This window comes from Ambystoma mexicanum, chromosome 2q (genome assembly GCF_040938575.1).
Source record: "Ambystoma mexicanum isolate Mex_15411 chromosome 2q, UKY_AmexF1_1, whole genome shotgun sequence".
In the NCBI taxonomy this organism is placed as follows: Eukaryota; Metazoa; Chordata; class Amphibia; order Caudata; family Ambystomatidae; genus Ambystoma; species Ambystoma mexicanum.
In genome coordinates, this window is record NC_090924.1 from 985,531,936 (window position 1) to 985,554,966 (window position 23,031).

At 44.3% G+C, this 23,031-nt stretch overlaps 1 protein-coding gene across 1 annotated transcript in view; it reads right to left on the reverse strand.

Moving 5' to 3' along the window:
• The window catches only part of EGFR (epidermal growth factor receptor), an 810,606-nt gene that overhangs the window by 102,925 nt on the left and 684,650 nt on the right, over positions 1-23,031 (reverse strand). Inside the window, exon 13 of the mRNA XM_069648296.1 lies at positions 4,675-4,807. Coding sequence (XP_069504397.1) covers positions 4,675-4,807 — 133 coding nt within the window. The remainder of the gene's footprint in view (positions 1-4,674; positions 4,808-23,031) is intronic.

Here is a 23,031-nt window from a genome sequence, read left to right on the forward strand (position 1 = left end):
TTTCAAATCAGTAGCATGCTAGTATGCTAGATGATAGAAGTGATTGGTATACATGGATGAAAATGCAACCGATTGCCACACACTATGGAAAAATATAGACAGTCACACTATGGAAAAATATAGACAGTCAACCTATCCTAGTGGAACGTTGACCACTGGGTTTGCGGTGGGACTCACATATTTTCTTATGGCTCAGTCCCAGGGGTGCCAAATGGGATAGGATAACATGTGGCTTGGTGGAAGAGGGACAAATCCCACTTTTATCAATATTCATGATGCAAGGCATGACCTCTTATGTATGTGAACTAATTTGTGAAACAGACCGCACTCAGCAGTGATAGAAGAGTGTAAAACGTATCAGACAAGCTCCAGCACCAAGGAATGTCTGTGCCAACAGAGCCACGCTTTCCGGTTGAGCCCATTTGATTAACTCTGATATATCTGGCCAAGGAGCATGATGCAAAGCCATTAAACATTTACTGTGAGGCCTGCGGCAGGGGAGAAACCAAAGCAAGTATGACATAGGTGAATCAAAGCCTGGAACTCAAAATCAGCAATGTGTTTATAATTAGACTAACTGGGGCACGCCTAGAGCGACTGAGTTTATGAGGCCAGCAATAGCCAGTTTGCCATTTTTGTGCCAGAGATGTCTACATGGATTAAAAGGGGCTGATCTGGCTATTATGAATAAACACGCACCAAGGCTGCATTTCTTTAGGTGAAATCACACTGTTATCTGAGATCATCTCAGAGCAGCTCCCTTGGGACAGAGGGGGATTTAATGTTTGTGCCATCTTTGCAAAGAAGGACCATTGTCTGTAACCAGGAAGAATGGAGGCTATATAATTTCAATAACATGTTTTTAAACTGAAAATAAAAACACATTAATGTTTTCATCCTTTCATGCAAAATAAAAAGTTGTTTGTCCATGCCAAAGAATAGCTAAATGCAGGTCTGAATAGTACAGGCTCCTTTTGATTGTGTATGCTGGAACATCAGAGGCTCCAAGACCTCTACACCCTGCCTTACACTCCCAGCACTCTTTTCTCTTGAGTTTACAGAGAGGATTTATTCTCGTGGGTAAGGTGTTTCTGTTTAATTTGTGGCCTCTGGGTTTGCCGTGCACCTCCTGCTTTATTTCCAATGGTGCTTCCAGCACCTGTGCAAGCCTGCCTCCCCTCTGCCCCTGTCCACCCATCTAGCCCAGGATTGTTCCATGCCTCGAACACGTGACCAGACCCACACTACTTCTGAGCCGCCCCCAGGGCAGCCTTGCCCAGGCAGCCGGATAAGGGCCTTGGAAAAGGGCACCTCTTTTGGCACCTCCATGGCCTGTTTGTGTGTGGTCGCCTTGGACATCCTACAAAACCATCTAATGCGACAACCAGGTAAGGTGGTAGGAATAAGGAGCTCACCCAGTGCTGTGCTTCTGAAATCCATTCCATTGCTGCCACTCGATCTTACCATTGTGTTGAATCTGGATGTGCTCCAAAGTTAGCCATCAATTTAGGGGCAGCATAAGTATAGCCAGTGGGTTACATTTAGGTACTTATCTGACTATAGCCACTGTATTGATTTTAGCTGAATTTTTTAGTATAGCCACTGTATTGATTTTTATTGAATTTCAGAATATAGCCACTGTACTAAATACAGCTGATTTTATTAGTATAGCCAACATTTAGTTGCATTTTTTAGTATAGCCACTGTATTGAATGTATCTGAATTTTGATGCAACTGTCCACTAACCCTACTAAATACTTTCCAATATCCTGCATACTCACCCTCAAACACCCTGAAACACTGAACAAAACACCCTCATACCTCTACCGCAGATAAAACCTAAAACTATCACAAACTGTACACACTAGACAACACCCAGCAAGAAACTAAACCAATTACACACAAATCACCCCATATCCATCATACACCAAACACCACATAACGTCTGCCAACTAAAAACAAACCAGCACATAGTGACCGTTTTTCCCAAACTGAAGCTACTGCATCAACATGAAGCACATTAAAGCCCTTTTGCACTTTTTCCCCCTCAATCCCACGAACTAAGCCCTCCCAACCTTCCTTCCTTTTCAGATCTGCCAGAGCATCTGGAGACCATGAAAATGGCAGCGGTGCACGGTATACATCACAATAACATAACATACGACTTTAAAACAGCAGAGGACTTTACAGACCCCTTAACATGTCCCTTGTTGTGTGTAAACTGTTAAGGTTCATCTGGCTGTCCAGCAACTTAAATACAATCACATCACTTTGCAGCCTTACATTTGTGGATGGGAAATTAACAATGTAAATACATTTCAGAAATGTAAAAAGACATTATCCAAAAGTAAGGACCTGCGGAACATCTTTGAGAGCTTCCTCTGAATATGTTTTAAAAAATAAGTGTAAAATGACCCAAGAGTGACTTTTGATTAGAACATTGATTTTGTCATCATTCCTAGCATTACTGGCTTTCATAATTTCCTTCTCAGTAAGTATGATGCATGCATATTCCTATTCTTTGACATAACACAAAACAGGTAGTGTTGGCAAGTAAATGAAATTAATTTATCACAATGGGTCAGGTGCAACATCCGTTTACCAAAAAAAAAGGGTCTGGCATTACTTGGCTTGGTCTTTACGTCGCCTGGTGTCATTTTTTTACATTGTTATTGAACATTCAGTATGCTAATTGGTCTCTGCGAGTATTGTTTTAGGAATTCTGTCCTGCTTTTTCTACAAAGACGTGCATATAGTAGGACTGCATGTCTCTCACCCCTGCTCCTCAGCCCAAGTCAAGCTCAAGCAATGGTCAAGGATTGCATCAGGCCTTAAACAATGGGGGAGTCGTTTTAGGGACAGGGCTGGAATTGCTGACTCTATTCTATCCTCAGATGCTTATAGCACAGTGGGGGTGCTCTGCGTTGAGTTTATGCTTCTGTGTGTGAAAGCGCCTTTGAAATCTGAGTCAAAGTCCAGTAACAAGGGTTAACGGGTGAAACCGTGTGTGGGATTACTGCTTATATGGGGTCCCCCTTGTGCTAATTGAACCAATGTGTGTGCCTTCAATTCTAGTGTGGTTGACTGACATAAGTCTGGGTTTGTGCACCTATGCTCGTTTTCCTGCAAAGTTCAATTACTCCAAAAAGCTGGTGCAACACACAACCTACAAAAAAACTCAAAGCTTTACCTGTATACTGGTGTGACAAGCTTAAATAGGGGTTACAATGTTTTTGCCTTCTTATTTACTTATTTAATATGTGTGCTTCTATGTCTTTAAGATAAACAGGGTGGAGCATTAAGAAGGGGTGGAGTCTGGAAGGAGAGGAGTGGGCCTAGGGCAGAAAAAAGCCTAAATATGTAATCGAATTTGAGACCCTGAAGCATAAAAGAGTAGAGATAATATGTTCTTAATCCTTCATAGTTACTTTGATTGTTTCCTTTGGCATTTGACATTTTATCTTGAGAGGAATTCATCAGCTCTTCGATTGGTTGGATAATCTGCATTGTTAAATTGTGCATTTAATACCTGTGTGCTTATACATTAATAGAAATCAGTTAATGAGAATGGAATAACCAGTACAGTGTTGAACTGTAGTGTTGATAATTAATCTTGGCCTTCCTTGTCAGAAGATTGTTTGAGCTAATACATAAGAAACATGCCACAGAATGAAATCCACTGCAGCACGCAGGTTTTCCTCATTTCTTGCATGCAAATCAGTTGACATCAGTGGTTTTCAAGGTCAATTTAATAAAGATTCCTGAGGTCCTTGACTAAATTTAAAACAGCAGCATATATATATTTTTTAAATAGCAAATTCTGGAAATGTCTGCTGGAACAAGATTCATAACCTGTCGGTAAGGATGGTGAGCAGAATGGAACAGGGATCTCTAATTTCCTTTTGGAGGTCTAAAAAAGAGATCCTAAAGTTAATGTGACAGTTGTTACACATGAAGAGTGATGAAGGGAAGAGTTTTAATCAATCATAACCAGAGACATTGCTTTGTGCAAGCCTCCAAAACAATATTTAAACATTTTTGAACTTAAGCTTCCCACATATATTCTCTATCCCCTTAAACACAACCCACCCCTGTTTAGTTCATAGTTTACCTCCGCTGCACCCATCCACACGCCATTCAGACATGGGTGACTAGCAGGGCCTTGACCACCATCACATAACTTTAATGGATGAAATGGACACACACATAATAGCACCTCCCATCTTCTCCCCAATTTGGACTCCGGTCCCTTCGAGGGCGTTCAAACAACAGCGCATTGGGAACATAATTATGGTGAAAGGCGCTATACAAATGACAAAATGAATTAAGAAAAACATCCTTATGCAAATTAAGCTCACCCTAAAATGAGCAGTTCAGTCCAAACTACTTTGTCATATCCCTTCTGCACAAGACCAGAAGTACTGCCAGGCATTTCTTGGAGTTGTGGGTCATCAGTGAGGTGTATCTCTGTACTCTGTGCACCCAGATCTGGGCATGCCTGCACCAGTTAAGGTATAAATCGTAACCACTGTAATTGCTCAAGTGTAGCTTTGGACTCTTGCTGTCGCTTAAGTGCTGACGGTATGCAGAAAATACATGGCCTAGGATTGAGCTGGTATTGCAGAACCATGAAATAGACAATAGATGTGCTATGGTATGCAAAGCCAGGCTTACCCCTTTAGAATATTGCATGCTTTCACGCATTCTCTTGCTCGTTGAAAGTAGCGGCAGGATAGGCAGTGGAATGGTCCAGGACCCCAACACCCATTGTCAGAACACAGAGGGTCACATACTTTGTTTTCTGCCACTAAGAGAAAGAAAAAAGAAGATTTTGACAATTGATTTGCTATGCCTAACCGTGTATCACAGACACTCCTAGGATTGAATCCCAGTAAACATAGAACTGTGTTATTACATCAAACTTTTATGTGCAGCCATATATGTGTGTGGTTTGAATGATCAGACACCATCCACAGTCCCACTCTTCACAAAGCAGATATTAAAATGTGCCAGGTTTAAGAAGGAAATATAACATACATTGAAACTGTTGCTCATGCGAGTAAACTAGAAGCCTGGCTCAAAAGACATGGATCTAATGGCTGGGTCTGCATCAAGCCAGCCGCCATCTTGGTATGGGTGTGCATGTAAATTGGCTAGGCGGATAGCGTGCTGTGGAATTCGCCTATGTGGAGGCTCGTTTATTGATAGGCACAATTAGAACATCTGAAAAACGTCCCTCTCGCTAACAAACGAAATGTAAACTGGATCGATTTATTTTGATGCGACTTTAGGTTTGGGTGTATAGTGCAAGCATACGATGGTTGGTGGGTCAAATATTACTGGTTGCTGGTATTATGTTATGTATGAAATGTATGTATTTGGGTCAACTACTGACTGCATTTAAAAAAGGAAAACAACATGACATGGATGGAACCCTGCTAAGGGTAATGATGTAACTGAAGTGTTTACTGAAGTGTTACGCTGTTTTTGCCAACTCTTTTAATAATGGTAAGCAGTGAGGTTTGCGTAGTAGTTATACAATATGCGTTTTAGCTGAGTTTGCACAACTGAAATGAAACACTTTGGTCTTTATATTTTATGGGTGTCAACGATGTGCAATTACAAATGTTTGTCTTGGTTATTTCAGGCTCTTGATTTGGCATGGATCTAGCGGCTCTAGAGAGAATAGTTACTGCAGAATGCAGTGCGTTGCAAACGCCTTCAGTGCAGACATTGCAGGGGGATCTCAGCAGTGCCTAGGGTAATGTGCCCTATGCGGTTGGTGTTGTGCCCTCATATTGCCAAAGTTGATGAAGTATCAAGTAACATCTTTTTTATTTTTATTGATACAGCCGATTCAAGATCAACTTTTCAATATTTTACATAAAGAGCATTTTCCATAAGATACATCTTAAAACAAAGGATATCAAAATCATACATGTTTCGCATAACATTGTTCTGAATCAGTTTAAGAAAAAATAACAGAAGTATTTTAGTTCAATACAGTGGGGGTCATTACAACCCAGGCGCTAATTGCGCCAACTTTACCACCATGGTGTAAACTACGTTTACACATTGGTGGATGGCAGATTTACCGCCCCATTCCAAGGTGAGTGGGGCGGTAAATCCCCATTTCCCATTTTCCCCATTCCCATTTTTTCCCCATAGGGCATAATGGGAGTGGGGAAGGCGCTAATTAAGCCACAGTAAATTACGGTGGTGTAATTAGCATCATGGCAGGTTAGCGCCATGGATTTTAACGGCTGCTAAAAGCAGCCGTTAAAATCAGAATAGGCGTTAAGGGTTAACGACGGCATTAACCCTTAACGCCTGGGTCGTAATGAGGCCCAGTGTCATTTGTGGGCATGATTAAAACAGCCTAGCAAGAAAAGAAAAACAACTAAATAGAAAGTATGCTACCTCACTATATTCGAATTCAAATTCAAGTTTTTCAGAAAGTGTACAACTGAATAGCTTATTGCTTTGCTTTCTGTGCAGATCCTTCCCCCACCTGCCTCACATTAAGTTGGCTACAGTGTATCTAAGGACTCACACAGTGCCGGAATTTGCTATCGAATGCCCAGAAAGAAACACCATTTGCCAAGAGCTTTAGTCATTTGCATTGGTACTTACATCTTGCCTTACTTAACATTTCCACACAGACCCATGGCCATGATTTTATTTCTAACATCCAGACTAGACTATGCCAACAGCCTATATCTCAGTCTCCCGGACCACCTGCTGAGATGACTTTAAAGAGTTAAAAATGCAGCATCGAGATTACTCTTCAGAATGAAGGCATTCAAACATATCGCGCCAGAATTACTACTAACCACTGGCTGCCCATCAAGCCCTGTGCATCGCCTATCGCTCCTACCATAGAAGGGGACCCCTCTCCTTCAGAAGGAAGTTCCAGCACTGCACTTCTTCCAGAACACTATGGTCAAGCAACGCTACACTTGTCCTAGTTCCCAAAGTCAGTAAGAAACAACGATGGCCGATCCAATTTCTTCTCTCTGGCCACAAAACCTTTAATCAGTCTGCCTAAACACCTCCAACTGAAAGGGAGACACCATACATTCAGGAAACAGCTCCAACTTGGCTCTTCCACCAACCAAATTGAGAGAAATTAAAGATCACAGCAACCAATCTAGGATCTATGAAAATGATATCTTATCGACCTGTTCTTATTACACCAAGTAATAAAACATGGACCCAGGGTATCAGGTAATAATATCGCCACATATATGGTCGCGGTAAATAATATCGCCGGGAAAATGTTGTGGCGATATTATTTGGGTGACCATATATATGGCGACAGGGGCAACAAAAAGAAAACAAAAAAAAAAGATTTAAAAAAAAAATTGAGGGTTGCGGGGGTGTCCCCCGCATGTTACATGCAATAATGTTGCCACAAAAAATGACAATTTTTCGGCGATATTTTTGCATGGCGATATTCTTGTGGCGACATTATTACATGGAACCGGACCCAGCACATCATGTATACTTCTTTTGTGTGAGCAACCCCCCCCCGTACCCCGTACCTATCGTCAGTGATGAACTCTCACACGCTGCTTATATGAAAAAGTTCTAACAGGTATAGTACCTCAACACCACCCTTCAAATTAGCGACTTCTCTGAAGCCTGGTGACTATACCTCAGGCAATGCAAACCTCTATATTCTAACAGTCTGATTTGCTGGATCCCTGCTGCATGACATCAAACGACACCGGATTCTTACAGACAAATGCAGAACCATGAGCTAGGAAGCAGCCCTCCGCCACACCTTGTCCCCTCCTTCTCAATCCTCGACTAGCCTGTATTTTTCCTAAAATCTTGCAAGCTTACACTTCACATACTAACACCATTTTCCAGCTATTGACATCTTTGACTGAGTAACAGTGTAAGAGACTAGATAACAGTGAAAACGGATGACCCACTCAATAGTGCAGATAAATGGGATTTTATAAAATAAATTGGTTTGCACGTCAGGATGTGTTGAGGTTGTTGTCAAGGTGTCACCATCCACGCTAATGAAAGTAGTTTTGGAAGTTTGGGTGTTCTCGGATTAGGATATATGTCAGTCGGTTACATAAATAACAGTTCACTTTTTCAACTTTCTGCATGACAGCAGGGAACACAATGATGTTCTGGTGATACTTGTGTTTCAGTTTCTCAAAATTCACTGTTTCGTCAAACACAAGTTTCATCTCTTCATCAGGGGACTTCAGATATTGTTTTGCAACATTCCATTTTTTTTTAATTAAACATTAGCTTTCTCTTTTAGCAGTGGTATTTTAGACTTGGTTTCCAAATATCTTTAAATAAGAATAGCATTTTCTCAATTCAGTTTCCAAAAATCCAACTTTTCCTACATAAAGAAACAACTAGTTTGCTAAGGCACTTTACACTTGATTTCCTAACATGCAGCATCTTCTTAGACATTTCTCTCATTCCGCTATGAACCTTTGGACTCAGTTTCGCTATATGCAGTGTTTCATTAAAAAACAAAGTTTTCAGTTTTCTGTGGTACTTTCTACGGTCTCATGTCTTAAAATCGTGGCAAAAATGGCAGTGTTTACAAAATATCCCTGCAAAAATGCTGTGGTTTTAACCCCTGCAACACCTGATATGATATGATATGGCATTTCTAACGCGCCTATACACAAGTGTTTCAAGGCGCGACGAGGCGGGGGGGACAAGGGGAGACAAACAACGATCCTACTAGGCCAGGTGTCATTCAGATCGCGCAAGTGCAAGGGTAGGGGGACTGGGAAAAGTGCAAGGGGAAGGGGAGAGGGGAAAGTGCAGTACATGGTTAGTAGAATACAAGATAAATAATAGGGCCAGCTGGTGGCAAGTGCAGGGTAAGTGCGGGGAGAAGGGGCTGTAGGATACAGAGACAGTCCCGTAGTGCAGGTAGGCAGTGCAGGGAAGAGTGGCTGGGCGAAGGACCGAGATCGGTGAGTGGCCCAGTTGCAGATTCAGTGCAGGTTCAGTGATTTTAGGAGGGGAGAGAGGGAGAGAAAACAGAGGCAAAGAGGAAGGTTTTGAGGTGCTTCCGTAACCGGAGATGGTTCTCCTCAAGTTTCAGGGAGGCAGGAAGGCTGTTCCAGAGCCTTCAGGGGTGTCCTTGGGTTATGAAGGGGACGGGGTGTGGCCAGGCAGCAGTCCGGTCCAGTGCGGCGGCCCCCCGGGACAAATCAAGTTCCAGGTACCAAACACCCGAGCCCTTTACCTTTAAGTTGAGAATTTGAATCAGAAGAGAGTAGGATTAGAGGACGAGACCAAGGAGCAGGCTTGAACAGTAGTCCAATTTGCTGAGGACAAGTATAAAGATGCGGGCTCTGGCTAAATGAGGGGAGAGGTGTAGGCAGATATTCCTCATATTACGTTAATTCTAGCAGCTGTAGAAGCCGTCATGATGATTTGATGCACCCTTAAGTGCAATGTCAAAAAGGACCCAAATGTTGCAATGTACGCACCCGGTTTGCAGGTTATTATCTTCATTAATCCTAGTACTCACCCACCATTTACCAGGTATGCCGAATATGTGCCCAGATTTCCATACTTTTGCCAGGGATTGCCATTAAATACATAGGTATTCACAGTATTTGCTATCTGTTGCCACCGTGTGCCCAGATAATAACATCTGCCAGTTATTACCATTATTTCCTTGATATTGCCAACCAATGCCCAGAAACTCACACCATTTGGGAGGTATACCCATTATATGCCCATATGCTCACATCTTTTAGTAGATGCCACGGACATTTGGTATCTTTCCACCAGTGCCATGTATTGCTACAGTGTGCTATGTAATGACATCATTTGGCAGATATTTGCGCCATATATCCCTGTTCACAAACCATTTTCAAGGAATTGCCGGAAAATGCACTAGTCCTCAGAGCATTTGCTTGGTATTATCATCTTTTACCTGGGTACGTTCCTTATGTGACTGGTGTTGGCAGCAAATAACCAGTAACTCAAAGCCATTTGGCAATTAGTAATCAAGGGCACAGAGCAGTGGGACGTGGGCATGACTGGACAGCAGCAGGGCTGTTGATTGCATCTTCTGCTTCTTATTGCTGGCACTGGGAGAGAAGCACAGCATCTGTGCTCTCAGCCTGCTTGCCAGGCTCCTCAAGACCCACTAAAAGTACAGAAGAGCACTTAGCCAAGTGGGGCAGTAGTAACCAGGGAGGCTCTGCCCCTCTTTATCTGCAACAGGAGTGGAGCACACAAACACTGTGTGTCTTCCACCTACTGGTTTAGGTGCCAGGGAAGAGAGAAGGTAGCTGGGGCAGAAGGAGAGCAGGTATGGCACACGGATGTCCTGTTGCTCTCCTTGGGATTTGGGCCTACCAAAGAAGGCAGCTGACAGGAGAGAGAGGCAGAGGTAACATGAGCCTGATACCTCACTTTTCTGGTGCGAATTGCCCTGGTAGTGCCTTTGTTCTCATTCTGCCTAAACCCTGATATAATGGCGGCAGCCAGCAGAAGAAAGACTCTGAATGAAGAGCCTCTGTGGAGGGGGGGGATTGAAGTCTGTCCACTATGTCCATGCAATCATGGACCCGGAAGGTATACTCCAACTCTGATTCCATAGAAGACTGATGAAGAGTCCAGTGTTTCTGCAGGAATTTGGTGGTGGGCTGTGGGATAGTGCAGAACCACAATAAAGTAACAGCTGCTGCGTTGTTTGCCGCTTCGCCCATTCCTCTTACTCGCATGTCTTTGACCCCTTTTTGGCCTTTGCTTTAGTGAAACCCAGAATTCAAAACTTCAAAACTTAAAACAGAAGCAATAAAAAAAGTTGTTTCTCGGAAGAGCTGGATTATTATTAAGAAAATAAAAGACACTGGCACAGATAGCCAGAGGCTCTACATACAAAACATTGAAGGAAAGGTGGCAGACCTATTACATTTACAAGTGATTACACCTCCCAAAAGCTTCCCATTATGGTGGAAATTAAAAGTGAGCACTGTAGGCTGGGTTTTGAATGACGTTGAGGTGCTCACTACATGGTCCTACCTTTACAACAGGGCACATCTTAAGTATATGGTTTATTAAGAAGCTTCCATAAAACCTGCTGCATAGTAGGTTGTATTGAACGGGAGCAAAAAGACTTGATACTTTCTCAGAATATATGTATTTGCAAAATCGGATTTTCACGAAGTATTCGAGGCATTCCTGTGTTCTATGACAGAGAAGGTTTAAAAACAACGAATCACAAGTAACATATTATTTCCACACTGGAAAGCCAGCACTGGTGCATGACCGACCTGTTTACTTGGAATGTGTGGCTTCAGTGACTCAGGCACCTGGTTCACAAAAGGTCAAGAGTTCACGACTTTCTAAAAGAAAATCTTCTGCTACGACCAAAGCCCTATTTCTAGGTTTAGACTCACTCCTGCATTGAGATTGACAGTGGAGAACACCACTCCGCCCATAGCCCACCCACATTAGGCATACAGTGTGCTCCCCATTGAGCTCCGCTTTCGAATGAGCTACACTGGGCCGCTTGCAGGGAAACAATATCAAGGCCAGGCAGCTAATTAAAACAATTGTTTCGCGAAGCCTTTTCTCAGGGCAGCAGTTATTTGTTTGTGTTTAGATTTGTGCGGGTTTTCGACAGGTCCGACGCCCACATTTGTTTGGGTTGATGCCCTGTAGTAACTCATTAGGTTGAGTGTAACACAAAGCCCTCCAGACCTAATTAACATAACATTAAATAACATACTACGCCTTCCCACTTTCAACCCCCCTTCGCTTTACACCCTTGTTTGCTCTTGCCGCTCTAAAGCGGTCTTCCATGTGACACATTATGAAACTTTATCGAATAAATATACTGGCCCTCATTACAACCCCGGCGCTATTAGCAATTCCGTCATGGTGAAATGGGGAATTACCACCCCATTCCAAGGTTGGCGGGGCGGTAATTCCCCATTTACCATTGGCCCTTCCCCATTTTCATTTTTGTCCCATTGGGCTCAATGAGAAAGGGGAAGGCGGTAATAACAGTACCGCAAATTGCGGTACCGTAATTACCTTCAGGGTCCCTTTGGGGGTCCCTACCTTAACGGCTGGTCCAGCCCAGCCGTTAAGGTCAGGAGCCGCAAAGGGACCTCGTAGTAAGGCGTTTAGGGGTTAACGGCGCTACAACCTTTTACGGCGCTGTTAACCCCTTAACGTCTGGGTCGTAATGACCCCCACTAAGTTCAGTGAACACAGTTCAATTGAAGTACAAAAGCTCAGTGGCATTAGAGGCATTCACTATTTTGCCACCTATAGTAGCTCTGGTTGGTTACACATTTGTTTGCAGCTTATGATATGTTGACTTAAGGTGAGTGAAGTGCATGTGCTTACTAGCATTAATGAATCAGGACCGGTGTGAGCTGGGCTGGTAATAGTCTGAAAGACACGAGCCAAGGTAGGCCCGAGCAAAGCAGGGTCTCTAGGAGAGCTCAGGGCCATAACCACTCCCCTCCCTCCCAATCCAGGGTCATTAATGCTATTTGCACCACAGGACTTTTGTTACAGGATTCCTTTTTTAAAAACAAAAAAAAGGTGTGAGTCGGTTGTGCTTGACATATCCCTTTAAAAAACTACAAAACAAAATGGTTGCCATCAGTAACAGTAGAATGACGACAAACTGTTTATTATTTCTAAGCCGTTGCGGCATGGCAAGGATGCACAGAAGAGGGGAGATGGATGCAGATAGGTGAGAGTGAGTCTGTGGTAGGGAAGAGGTGGTGGGGGTGTACGGGTCTGGTGGAATGGGCAATGAGGTTGGAAGATGTTAGAGAGTGAGGTATGGATTGCCCTGGGTGATAGCCTAATAAAGATGGTAGCTTGGGAGCGTGGAGGAGGAGGATGAGGAAGAGGAGGGAGCAGGAATGGAATGCAGGCTTATATTCAAAGATAAAGCCCCATTCGTAGCTTCCTGGTTGGCTGACACTACACTCCCTGGTGCTAATATAAATCACATACATTGCCCAAAGAATTCCCCAGTACTTGCATGATTTTTAGGATGTACATTTAAGAAATTAAAAGAAAATTAAATACATTCATTATTGCTTATGCATGCATTACATTTAAAAAGCGAAAATAAATAAAAAAATGTTTTGCTTATGCATGCATTACCATTTGTTACATTGCAACATATTAGGCATTTCCACAAAGTAGTAATTTATAATTTGTGGACTCATTTTGTATTTGCATTTGTTTGAAGGACAGGGATGTCAATTCCGATCGGAAATGACTTACAATAACGAAAGTAGACATGGGCGTAGGAATTTCCCAGACAGATACCTGTACAATAGCACTCTGACATAGTGCCTTCTGGTAGAATTTTAAAATACTAAAATGATGCGGGTAATTCTGTTTCTAAAAGGAAGGTTTGTTAATCAGATCCTCCTTTCATGAATGCCACAGAGCCGCTCCATCAAGGCGCTGTGACAGATTTCCATTTGGTGCGGGTGTAAAAGCCCAACCTTTTAGATTTTTTATTAATAAATATGTTTATGTGGGTAATTCTATTTCTTCTGAAAGCGAGGTCTGCTAATGATACCCTCATTGCAAAATGCTCCATGCCAAAATTATAGTATGCACAGGTGACTTGCTGTAATTAATCTTCTGACATGATAGGCACCAGATCTGCTTTGGCACAGAGCAGGCTCAAAGATCAACTGTACATCCCTGACAGCTGCTATGCTCCATGGTCACTGCAGGCAGAGGTAATCTTTTAACTTCCGCACCTCTGATCTGAATTATGATTATTGTCTTCCCTGATCAGTCTGGTGTCGGGGTAATCTCTAAATATGCCTAGTTGTTATATGCTGACTCATAAGAGCATACGATTATGAAAGACACAAGCAATTTGATTTCATGCAAGTGGCAACTCTATGAATCCAGGGCCCGCTATGTCAGGGAAATGTGTATTCATGGTTAGTCTCGGTTGCCCGCTTCTGCTAAATGGGACAATAGCCAGCATACTTTGAATTCTCTAGCAGGAAGAAAGGGCATAAACACCTCCCAGATGAGGTCTCCTCGGAATTGTGGTGCAAGGTAGCACAGATATAAAGCTAGCCACACACCAGGGTGCTACACACTAGAATTCCTTTTGAAGTCAGCAGGCATGGGAAAGGGGTGGACTTGGAGTTATCAGAGAGGGGGAGGACTGTAGAGGGACCCATTTTTTGTTAGGGCTCTCTTCCTTCCTGTCCCCTTCATTTCCTGCAGAGAAAGGCACTCTGAGTATGATGTTAGTAGGCAAGGGCCAGTTGCTACAGCACTAGGTATTGACCTCCTTACAGTAGCCCTCGTCTGGAGCAATTCCAGATGAAGGCGAAGCAAGTGACATTTATCCTTTATAAGGAAGGGTCTCCCACTCCTAACTTGATTCATTTTTGGACACCGTTAAGAAGAGGAATACACTTTTGTACCTTAGTTGGAGATGCAGCCCATTTCCAAGCCCCCCTGCCATAGAGTTGAAGACAAAAGACATCCAAGGCAGAGGAGAACTTTACCCCATAACCATCCACAGGGAACAGTGGGGGTGAATTGCTATGGATCAGTATCTCAACTGCTGGCTGCACTGGAACCAGGACTCTGTCACTGGAGGTGAAGGAACGCTGGTAGGTGCCAGCCAAACACCCTGCAGTGGGAGTGCAACAGAAGGACTCACCTTGTCCTGGAGCCCCTGAATTGGGACTCCCCTGGTATGACAGAACCAAGGAAGTGAACCCTACCTTCCCCTGTGTCTCCAAACTATCTCAACACCAGTTTGGGCACCTTTGACACTGTCCAAGCTGCGGCATGGAACCAGTCAGCATCATCCTTGACCACAACACTAAACTGCCTTCTCAACTCCATGTTCGGTCGATGCTGATGCTGAAACTCACCTGTCTCAGCACTTGAGAAACGATGAGTCTTCAGGGTACCCAACTGAACACCACAACCTGGTCCCCAGCTTCTTTAAGCTTTACACAGACGCTGCTGGAGTGCACTGATGTTGTGTTGAACAAGCAGAGCCTGCTTGCTGTCAAAGGCAAGTGTCTGATTTGCTGCACCCGAGGCCGCTGAGTCCTTCAGTGTTACTGACACATCATCGCTTAGCAACTTTGACCCACAAGCCAACACCACTGCTGAACAGTGCTGTATCATTGGGAACTGTCGACTCTGAGCTGCAGTTTCGCCCCAGCTTGGAATAGAAAGCTCCCAGACTCCTGTTTCAACGCCAAAATGCCTGGCTCAATACTGTGGAGTCCTAAAGAAAGAAACAAGGTACCATGACGATGCCCTGCAACCTAGGCCCACATTTGGAACCAGAGTGACTTTTAAATCCCCCTTCTCTTCCTTTTTTCTCACAAAACCTTTTCTTGAACACTGTCATTGTGCCAATTGAGTGCCTAAAATATCCTGCTTATTTCCCAGACTGCTATTCGATAACAGCTTGCATTTTCTGTGTTTCTTTACAGGGGTGGGATTTTGCTTGAATTTATATTTAGTTATTTGCATTCTTATTTGATTAAAATGGTATATTTTTATAGAACCTTGATTGGACATTCTCTTATTTTAGACTATTTGTTTAGTAGTAGTGTAGGGCTGATTGGCGATTTAGGCGATTTAGGCACTACTTAGCCCTGTGCTCCTGCAGAGTAGAGGTAATTTTGTCATAGGGACCCTGTAGTCTCTTTACACCTTTGTGTAGAACTGCTTTAGTGTGGTCTAGTTTTTTTCAAGATGGCAGCCCCAGTGGGGCCTACCAAGATGGCAGCATGGGTCACAATTGAATAAGAACAACTTGCAAATCTTCAGGCTTGTGCTATAACAAGAACTGTGTTTGCCAATCTTCATGGTCTTCATTTCTGTGATAGCCTAATAAAGATGGTAGCTTGGGAGCGTGGAGGAGGAGGATGAGGAAGAGGAGGGAGCAGGAATGGCATGCAGGCTTATATTCAAAGATAAAGCCCCCATTCGTAGCTTCCTGGTTGGTTGACACCACACTCCCTGGTGCTAATATAAATTACATACATTGTAGTCCTTCTGTTATTCTTTGTTTTTGGCTACCCATGTTTCTTGCCATCTTGTCTTCTATTGCTCTGCAGTCTGTTCACCCATACCCTGTCTTATCTTTATATGCTGCTTGCTTTTCTCCTGCCAGTATGATTATAGCCCACAACCAGCATTGTCTTGTTCCCTATCTTTTGCTTCTGTCAAGAAGAACCAGTCTCTACCTCCTCTGAGCTCCAGGGTGTGCTCCACCCCGCCCCCATACTGACCATTACCTGTGAAGGGCCACCAGCTGCCATGTGTCTTTATCACAAGCAGCAGGCTGGCATCCTACAATAAATGCTCCATGACACAATTATATTGCACACATTCCCGTTTGCCAAGGCTGCCACCTGACACTCTCAGCAATAGCTCTGCAGCGGCACACAGGAGGTTCAAAGGTCACATGCACATTCCTGACAGCTGCTTGGACACAAAATATTTTGGTGCTGGACTGCCCTAGGGCATGACAAAGACTGATATGTTTTAGATATTTCTCCTCTGTGAAAGATAGTGAGCTAAAAACTCTGGATAAGCCTCTCGTAACCGGGACTAATGTCCAGCAGAGGGACTCCCAGGACCCCCGTTGTTTTTTGCATATTTAAGTAACTTTGGGTCTCACCCTAAGTTACTAGGGGAATCCAGATGTGGATCCCTTGCTCACTATCTGAATTTGCTGCAGGCGGTGACTGGGAAAGAGTTGGGTGTGCAGCAGAAGTCTCTACAAATGTTGTATACGTGGTTGATTCTGAGTGTGATGGATTTTGGATGCCAGGTGTCAGTGGGTTTCACGGCGAGTCAGAAGTTGCGGTTGGATAGGGTACAGGCGAGGGCATTGAGGGTGTGTTCGGGTGTGATGAGGTCCTCTCCAGTGAATGCGGTTCAGGTGCTTGTGGGGGAGATGCCGTTGGGGTTCAGCAGGGATGCGTTGAATATGAGATGGTAGGTGAAGTGCAGTTCGAAGAGTGTGGCTCATCCGATGCGTGAATGTTTGAAGTATAATTGAAGGTATGACTATTATAGGGACCGGTGGAGGAGGAAGGGGGGCACTTTTGGGTTTCACATGTGGGAGAAGGGAGTGCAGTGGGGTGTGGGCGATTTGATGACTGTGACAGGTACTGATTTGGAGAGATGGCCGAGGTGGATGATGGGGGTCTCCAAAGGTGTGTTTGGAGTTGGCGAATGTGGTGTCGAAGAAGAGAGGATTGCGGGGCGAGATCAAAGCTTTGGGTCAGGCATATGTGGCAGGAAAGGAAGGATGCAAGGTGTTCACAAATGGTTTGAAAAACCCTGTGTCTGGGAGAGTGGGTATGGCGTATTATCTGGAAAGCACTGGGGAGTATAAAGTGGGACGATTGACGAATGATATGTCGATCTGTACGGCTGAGTTGGTGGCGATTGCTAGGGTGTGCAAGTTGGGGTTAGAGAAGGTGGTGATGTTTTCAGATTCATTGAGTGGGTTGCAGGCGATTGTGGCAGGGGATGGCGACAGGAAGGATGTGATTTTGGACATCAGGAGGAAGAATGATCGGTGTGTGCGTGGGGGAATGGATTTGGACTTGGCGTGGGTCCCCAGTCACAGTGGCATTTTGGGTAATGAGTTGGTGGATCTGGCGGCGGGTGAGGGTATGAGAAGGGGAGCGGTTGATGTGAGGCTGCCTTTGAGTGTGGATGAGATGAAGGCTGTGGTGGTGAGACGGGTCATGGATGAGTGGCAGGAGAGGTGGGTGAGTGGGGTGAAGGGCAGGTGGATGTTTGGTGTTCGTGGGAAAGTGTCGGTGAAGGTGGATGCTGGGAGTCTGGAATGGAGGAGGGGAGAGGAGGTGATGCTGAATCGATTGAGGATGGGGCATGTGGGGCTGAATGACTGTCTGTATCGAGTGGGGAAGCGTGAGATGAGGGATTGTGCGGTGTGTGGGGTGCCTGAGACTGTGGGACATTTTCTGCTTAGATGTGAGAGACATGTTGAGGAGAGAGAATTGATGAGGGTTCGGTTATCTGCGCTGGGTGTGGCTGAGCTGAGTGGGAAGGCTTTGCTGGGAGGTGACGGGGTGAGAGGCAGGAGGAGGTACAGTGTGATGTTGGATTTTGTGACGCAGACGGGGCGGTGGGAGGAGTTGTGAGTTTATGTGAGACAAGTATTGATTGGTGGGTCTGGTGCACATCATCCTTTATGATGGGGAAGCGCCTGCGTGGGTCCGCCCATGCACCCGATAATTAAGAAGAAGAAGAAGAAGTAGAGAGGCACAGCTCCACCCTGCGGATGAGGTCCAACCAGACCGAAACACGTGTCTGGGGTTGCTGTTTGTACTCTTATTCAGAGGAGAATTGCTTAGCATTTTGGTGCAGGACTGTCCTAGGGCAAGACAAAGACTGATATGTTTTAGATATTTCCCCTCTGTTAAAGATAGTGAGCTAAAGACTCTGGGTAAGTCTTTCCTAACCAGGACTAATGTCCAGCAGAGGGACTCCCAGGACCCCGCCTTGTTTTTTGGACACACAGTCTCTGCAGGCAGAGGTATTTTAAAACTGGCAGCACCTCTAGTCTAAAATTTAATAATTGTGTAATATAATCAGCTTTGTGGCAAATAGATATGTAAATGTAAGCCAATTATAAAGCCACTTCAATTTGATATAACTCTAGTGTGAGCTCTATGAGAAGGGCCTAGCTATGACAGAACTAACATGCATTAGTGTCTAGTCTGACTGACTCCATGGCAGCCATATGGAACAATAACCAGGATGCTCCCTCTTTGGTTCTCCTGAAGGAAGGGTAACACCTTCCCCCAGGATAAAGCAATACTTGCTAAGAGGCCGCCTAGTAACTTGTGACTTAAAGGCAGCACTGACATAACAAAGCCACTCTCACGCCAGTGTTTTGACCACTGGATTCCCTTTGAACTCAGCAGGAATAGTAAGGACAGAATTAGAGTAGCCAGAAGGCAGAGGCGGGTTGAGAGAGGGGCTGCACCATCTTGTTTTCTCTTGGTGATCTCTTCCTCTTGCTGTCCCCTTCATTTCATGCCAGCAAGGCACTCTCGGGTGTGACGTCTTGAGACAAAGGACACTTGATACACTAATCTGATTGGACCTCTTACAGCAGGCTTTCTTTGTACCAATCACCTGTGACATTTTGCCTTTATAAGGGGGTGCAACCCTGCTTCTTTGATTCATCTTTGTACTCTTACAAGAAGCACTTACTGATCTCTTTTGGGAGTACAGCCTCTCCAATGTCCTCTGTCACAGACTTGAAGACAGAAGGTATCTAAGGCAGAGGAGAGCTCTGTCCCCAAACCATCAGAGAGAACACTGTGGGTGAGGTGGATGTCAAGCTCCCTGGATAGGGAGTGCGTAATCGACTCTCCTTGTACTTGGAAACCCTGGGCTGTGTCTCCCACCAACCACAGCCACAAGGAAGCAACCCCTGGCTCTCCCTGCAAATCTAAGCCGCCTTCATGCCTATTTGGCTACCTTAAACACCATCTAAGCTTCTGCCATGGTCATTCTTGACCACGACGCTTGACTGCTTCTGCATCTCTGAGTTCACTTGATATCAATGCAGAAGCTCAGCTGTCTGCATCTGAGAGCTGCAGAGTCTTCTAGTGTCTCCAACTGAACACTGTTGCCTAGTCACGACCTGCTTCAAGCTTCAAGCCAATGCCACTGCAATGCCCTGATGTTATTTTTAGCCAGCTGAGCCTGCTCACCAATGACTGCAAGTCTCACTTCTCCATCCCTGAGGTCACTGGATATTGTAGCACTGATGCCCTGAAATCGCCTGCCATTTCCAATGTCTTTGACCTGCAAGCCAATGGGACTGTGGCACAGCACTGGATCATTAGGACTTTTTACCACTGCTCCACGAGTCAACCCCTGCTTGGCGCTGAAAGTTATAGACTCCTGGTTTATGCTGAAAAGCCTGGCTCAGTGCTGGTAAGCCCCAAAGACAAGAACTAAGGTACAGAGAAGAAGCCCTCTTCCCCTGCTTTACTTTGTCGGACTAGTCTGACATTTAAGCACCCCTCTACATTTTTCTTCAAGAACATATCCTTGAACATTGTACATTGTTACCAATCTGATTGCCTGAACATCCGTGCATATCACCCAAAGTGCTTTTTAACAAACATCTTCATTCTCTGTGCTCCACTTAAAGGAGTTTCCCTAGTGTTTTCTGATGAGTTGTCACAATTTGCTCCCTTCGCTCTCAATCCCGCCATTTGGGGGACTGATTTGGGGTTTATTCCCTATTGGGCTTTATTTCGGAACCTTATGAGACAGTCCTGTGGTGATTTGGGAGTCCTAAATCCTTATTTTCCAGGTCAATTCCCTTCCGAATCCGTTCCAGGTTTGGGCAGCCAGTATGCTGCTTTAATCAAAAGACTATGCTTCCCAGAATGCTTGGCCCGCTTCTTCATCTCGACCCTTGCAGCACAAGGTTGGGTGGAGGAGAAGCACCACCTGTGGCTGGCATATGCTAGCAAACAGCGCACCTGAGGCGTGTGTTCGTTAGCCAGCTTTAAAAGCCTCAGTTTGCTATAATCCAGTGCGGGTCATTGTTGGAGTGTTCAACAAGGCTGAAACATGTTTGGTGATGCTTGTGGCCTCATGCAGAAGGGATGTGACTTAGCAGTTTGGGCTGGACTGCCCCTTTGAGGGTAGGACCAAGCCTGATTTGCAAATGGTCTTTCCCCTTTCTATAGTGGCTTGGCAGGTGAAGAACGATGGTCTGGAGGGTTGCCCAGAGCAATGTCAGAGGTTAAGATTCATTCTAAAACTTTCAGCCATTGCCTCCTTTGTTTTGCTGAAGTCTGCCCGAGTGGGACGGGTATGCCCAGATGTAGGTCCCATGCCTGCTTGGCCTAGAGACCCAAGCTACTCCTCACTGATGAGGCCCAACAAGGCTGAAACATGTTTGGGGATGCTTGTGGTCTCGTGCAGATGGGATGTGACCTAGCAATTTGAGCTGGACTGCCCCTTTGGGGGTGGGACCAAGCATGATTTGCATATGGTCTTTCCCCTTTCTGTAATGGCTTCGCAGGTAAAGAACAATGGTCTGGAGGGTTGCCCAGAGCAATGCCAGAGGTTAGGATTCATTCTAAACCTTCCAGCTATCACCACTTCTGTTTTGCTGAAGTCACTTCAAGTGGGATGGATATGCACAGACGTGGGTCCCATGCCTGCTGGGCCTAGAGCATGCAAAGAACAATGGTCTGGAGGGTTGCCCAGAGTGATGCTAGAGGTTAAGATTCATTCTAAACATTCCATCCATCACCTCATTTGTTTTGTTGTGTTCCTGTTTGTGACATGTCCCTTGTTCATGGTTCATGTGCTTAGTTTCTAGTTGCTAGTTCCTTATTTCTTGTTCCTGGATCCATGGGTTACGAATTTAGTGTGCTAATTAGTATGTTCTCGTTGTGGGATTCCCTTTCTGTCTTCCTCTGTTTTGCAGTCAGCACTTTCCAGTGCTTTCCCTTATCCTGTGCAGTCCAGGGTTTCTGTGTTCTTTATTCCTTTGATTTTGTCATGTTCTGCAGTGTACCCTTGATCCTTTAGATACCCCTCATTAAAATAATTCCTGTTTTGTACCCTTTTCCTTTCCTTCACTGGGTGGGGTGGGAGAGGTTTTGCACTAGTAATTTACTTTTCCTTACTCCTGTTCCTTTACTTTCTCCTGGAGTCTGTCCCTGGTATTACTTTGCACTTCTCTCTTTGTACCCCATTGTTTGTTAGGTGTACTGTTGTATCTTTATGATCATAAGGAGCTTGAAGATGCTTACCCCACTTCCATTTTCATGTATCTGTATTCTTATAATGCTCTACTTGCACATCCTGTGTTTAAGTGTACTGGTATCTGAAGGTATGTTTTTTGACACAAAGCTATTCACTGTGTGATCTTGTGTACATTTCCCTTTCCCTTTATTTGATTTAAAGACTGTAGATTTATAGAACATTGATTGGACATTCTTTTATTTTGGAGCCATTGAGCTCAAGCTGTTTGGGTTGCTACTGCTATCAGCTTCTAACCCTGCTGTAGACATAGCCTGCCCGTGGTCTGAGATACCACACAAGGTGAAGGAGGTATACCTTGCGGGCTGGGTCTGTTTCACCTTTATGATTGGGATCACTACTGGTTTAGTAGTAGTGTCGGGCTCAGTAGATGGTTTAGCCATTACTCATCCTTGTCCCCCTTCAGAGCAGTAGTCATTTTGCACAAACACAAAGATGAGAAGAAGAGGTGAGCCAGTGTATGAGGGTGTGAACAAAGCGGGATGTAGACAAAGTACTAAACAAAATAAAAAATAAAAAATAAGAAGCATGTGACTTACAAAGATAACAATAACCCAGGGAGGCAAGTGTCAAAACACATAAGTCTTAACTCATGTCATATGTTCTTGAAATGATCCATTATTTTTGGTCACCCTTTAGCCTGGCTATGTTAGACCCATCCAAGGTCTTCATCTTAGAGGAACAATAGGTTTTGTTAGTTCTACTTTGGTTAGGATAACATGTCTAAAACCTGATGTAATAACATGGTAAATAAGGAGGAGAACAGAATGTATTAGAATTGTATATGTGTCTCTCTCTATTACTGTTACCATGCATATTCATGTATCAATTTGTTTTGGTTTTGGTTTATGCTCACCGCACAATTTTTATGTTGGTGTGTTATTTGTGTGGGTTGATTGCACCTTTGCATATTGAACTCATTATCTCTTCATAAAATAGTCAAGTGGATGAGGACAGTAACTTAAATTAAAGCTGTACCTCTTCTTACAAACAAGCTAGCGCATGTGTATTATTATTCTCCTTTTTTAGGTACACCTACCCTAGGATATGCATATATAATACCACTGAAGGGTAGCTAATACACTACAGATTTGATTTGCATTGAATAAGTCGCAATTAGCTCTGACTCCCACAGCCAGGACACCCCTCCCCCATGTGTATACATATGTTCTTTTCAGACAGTAAGTA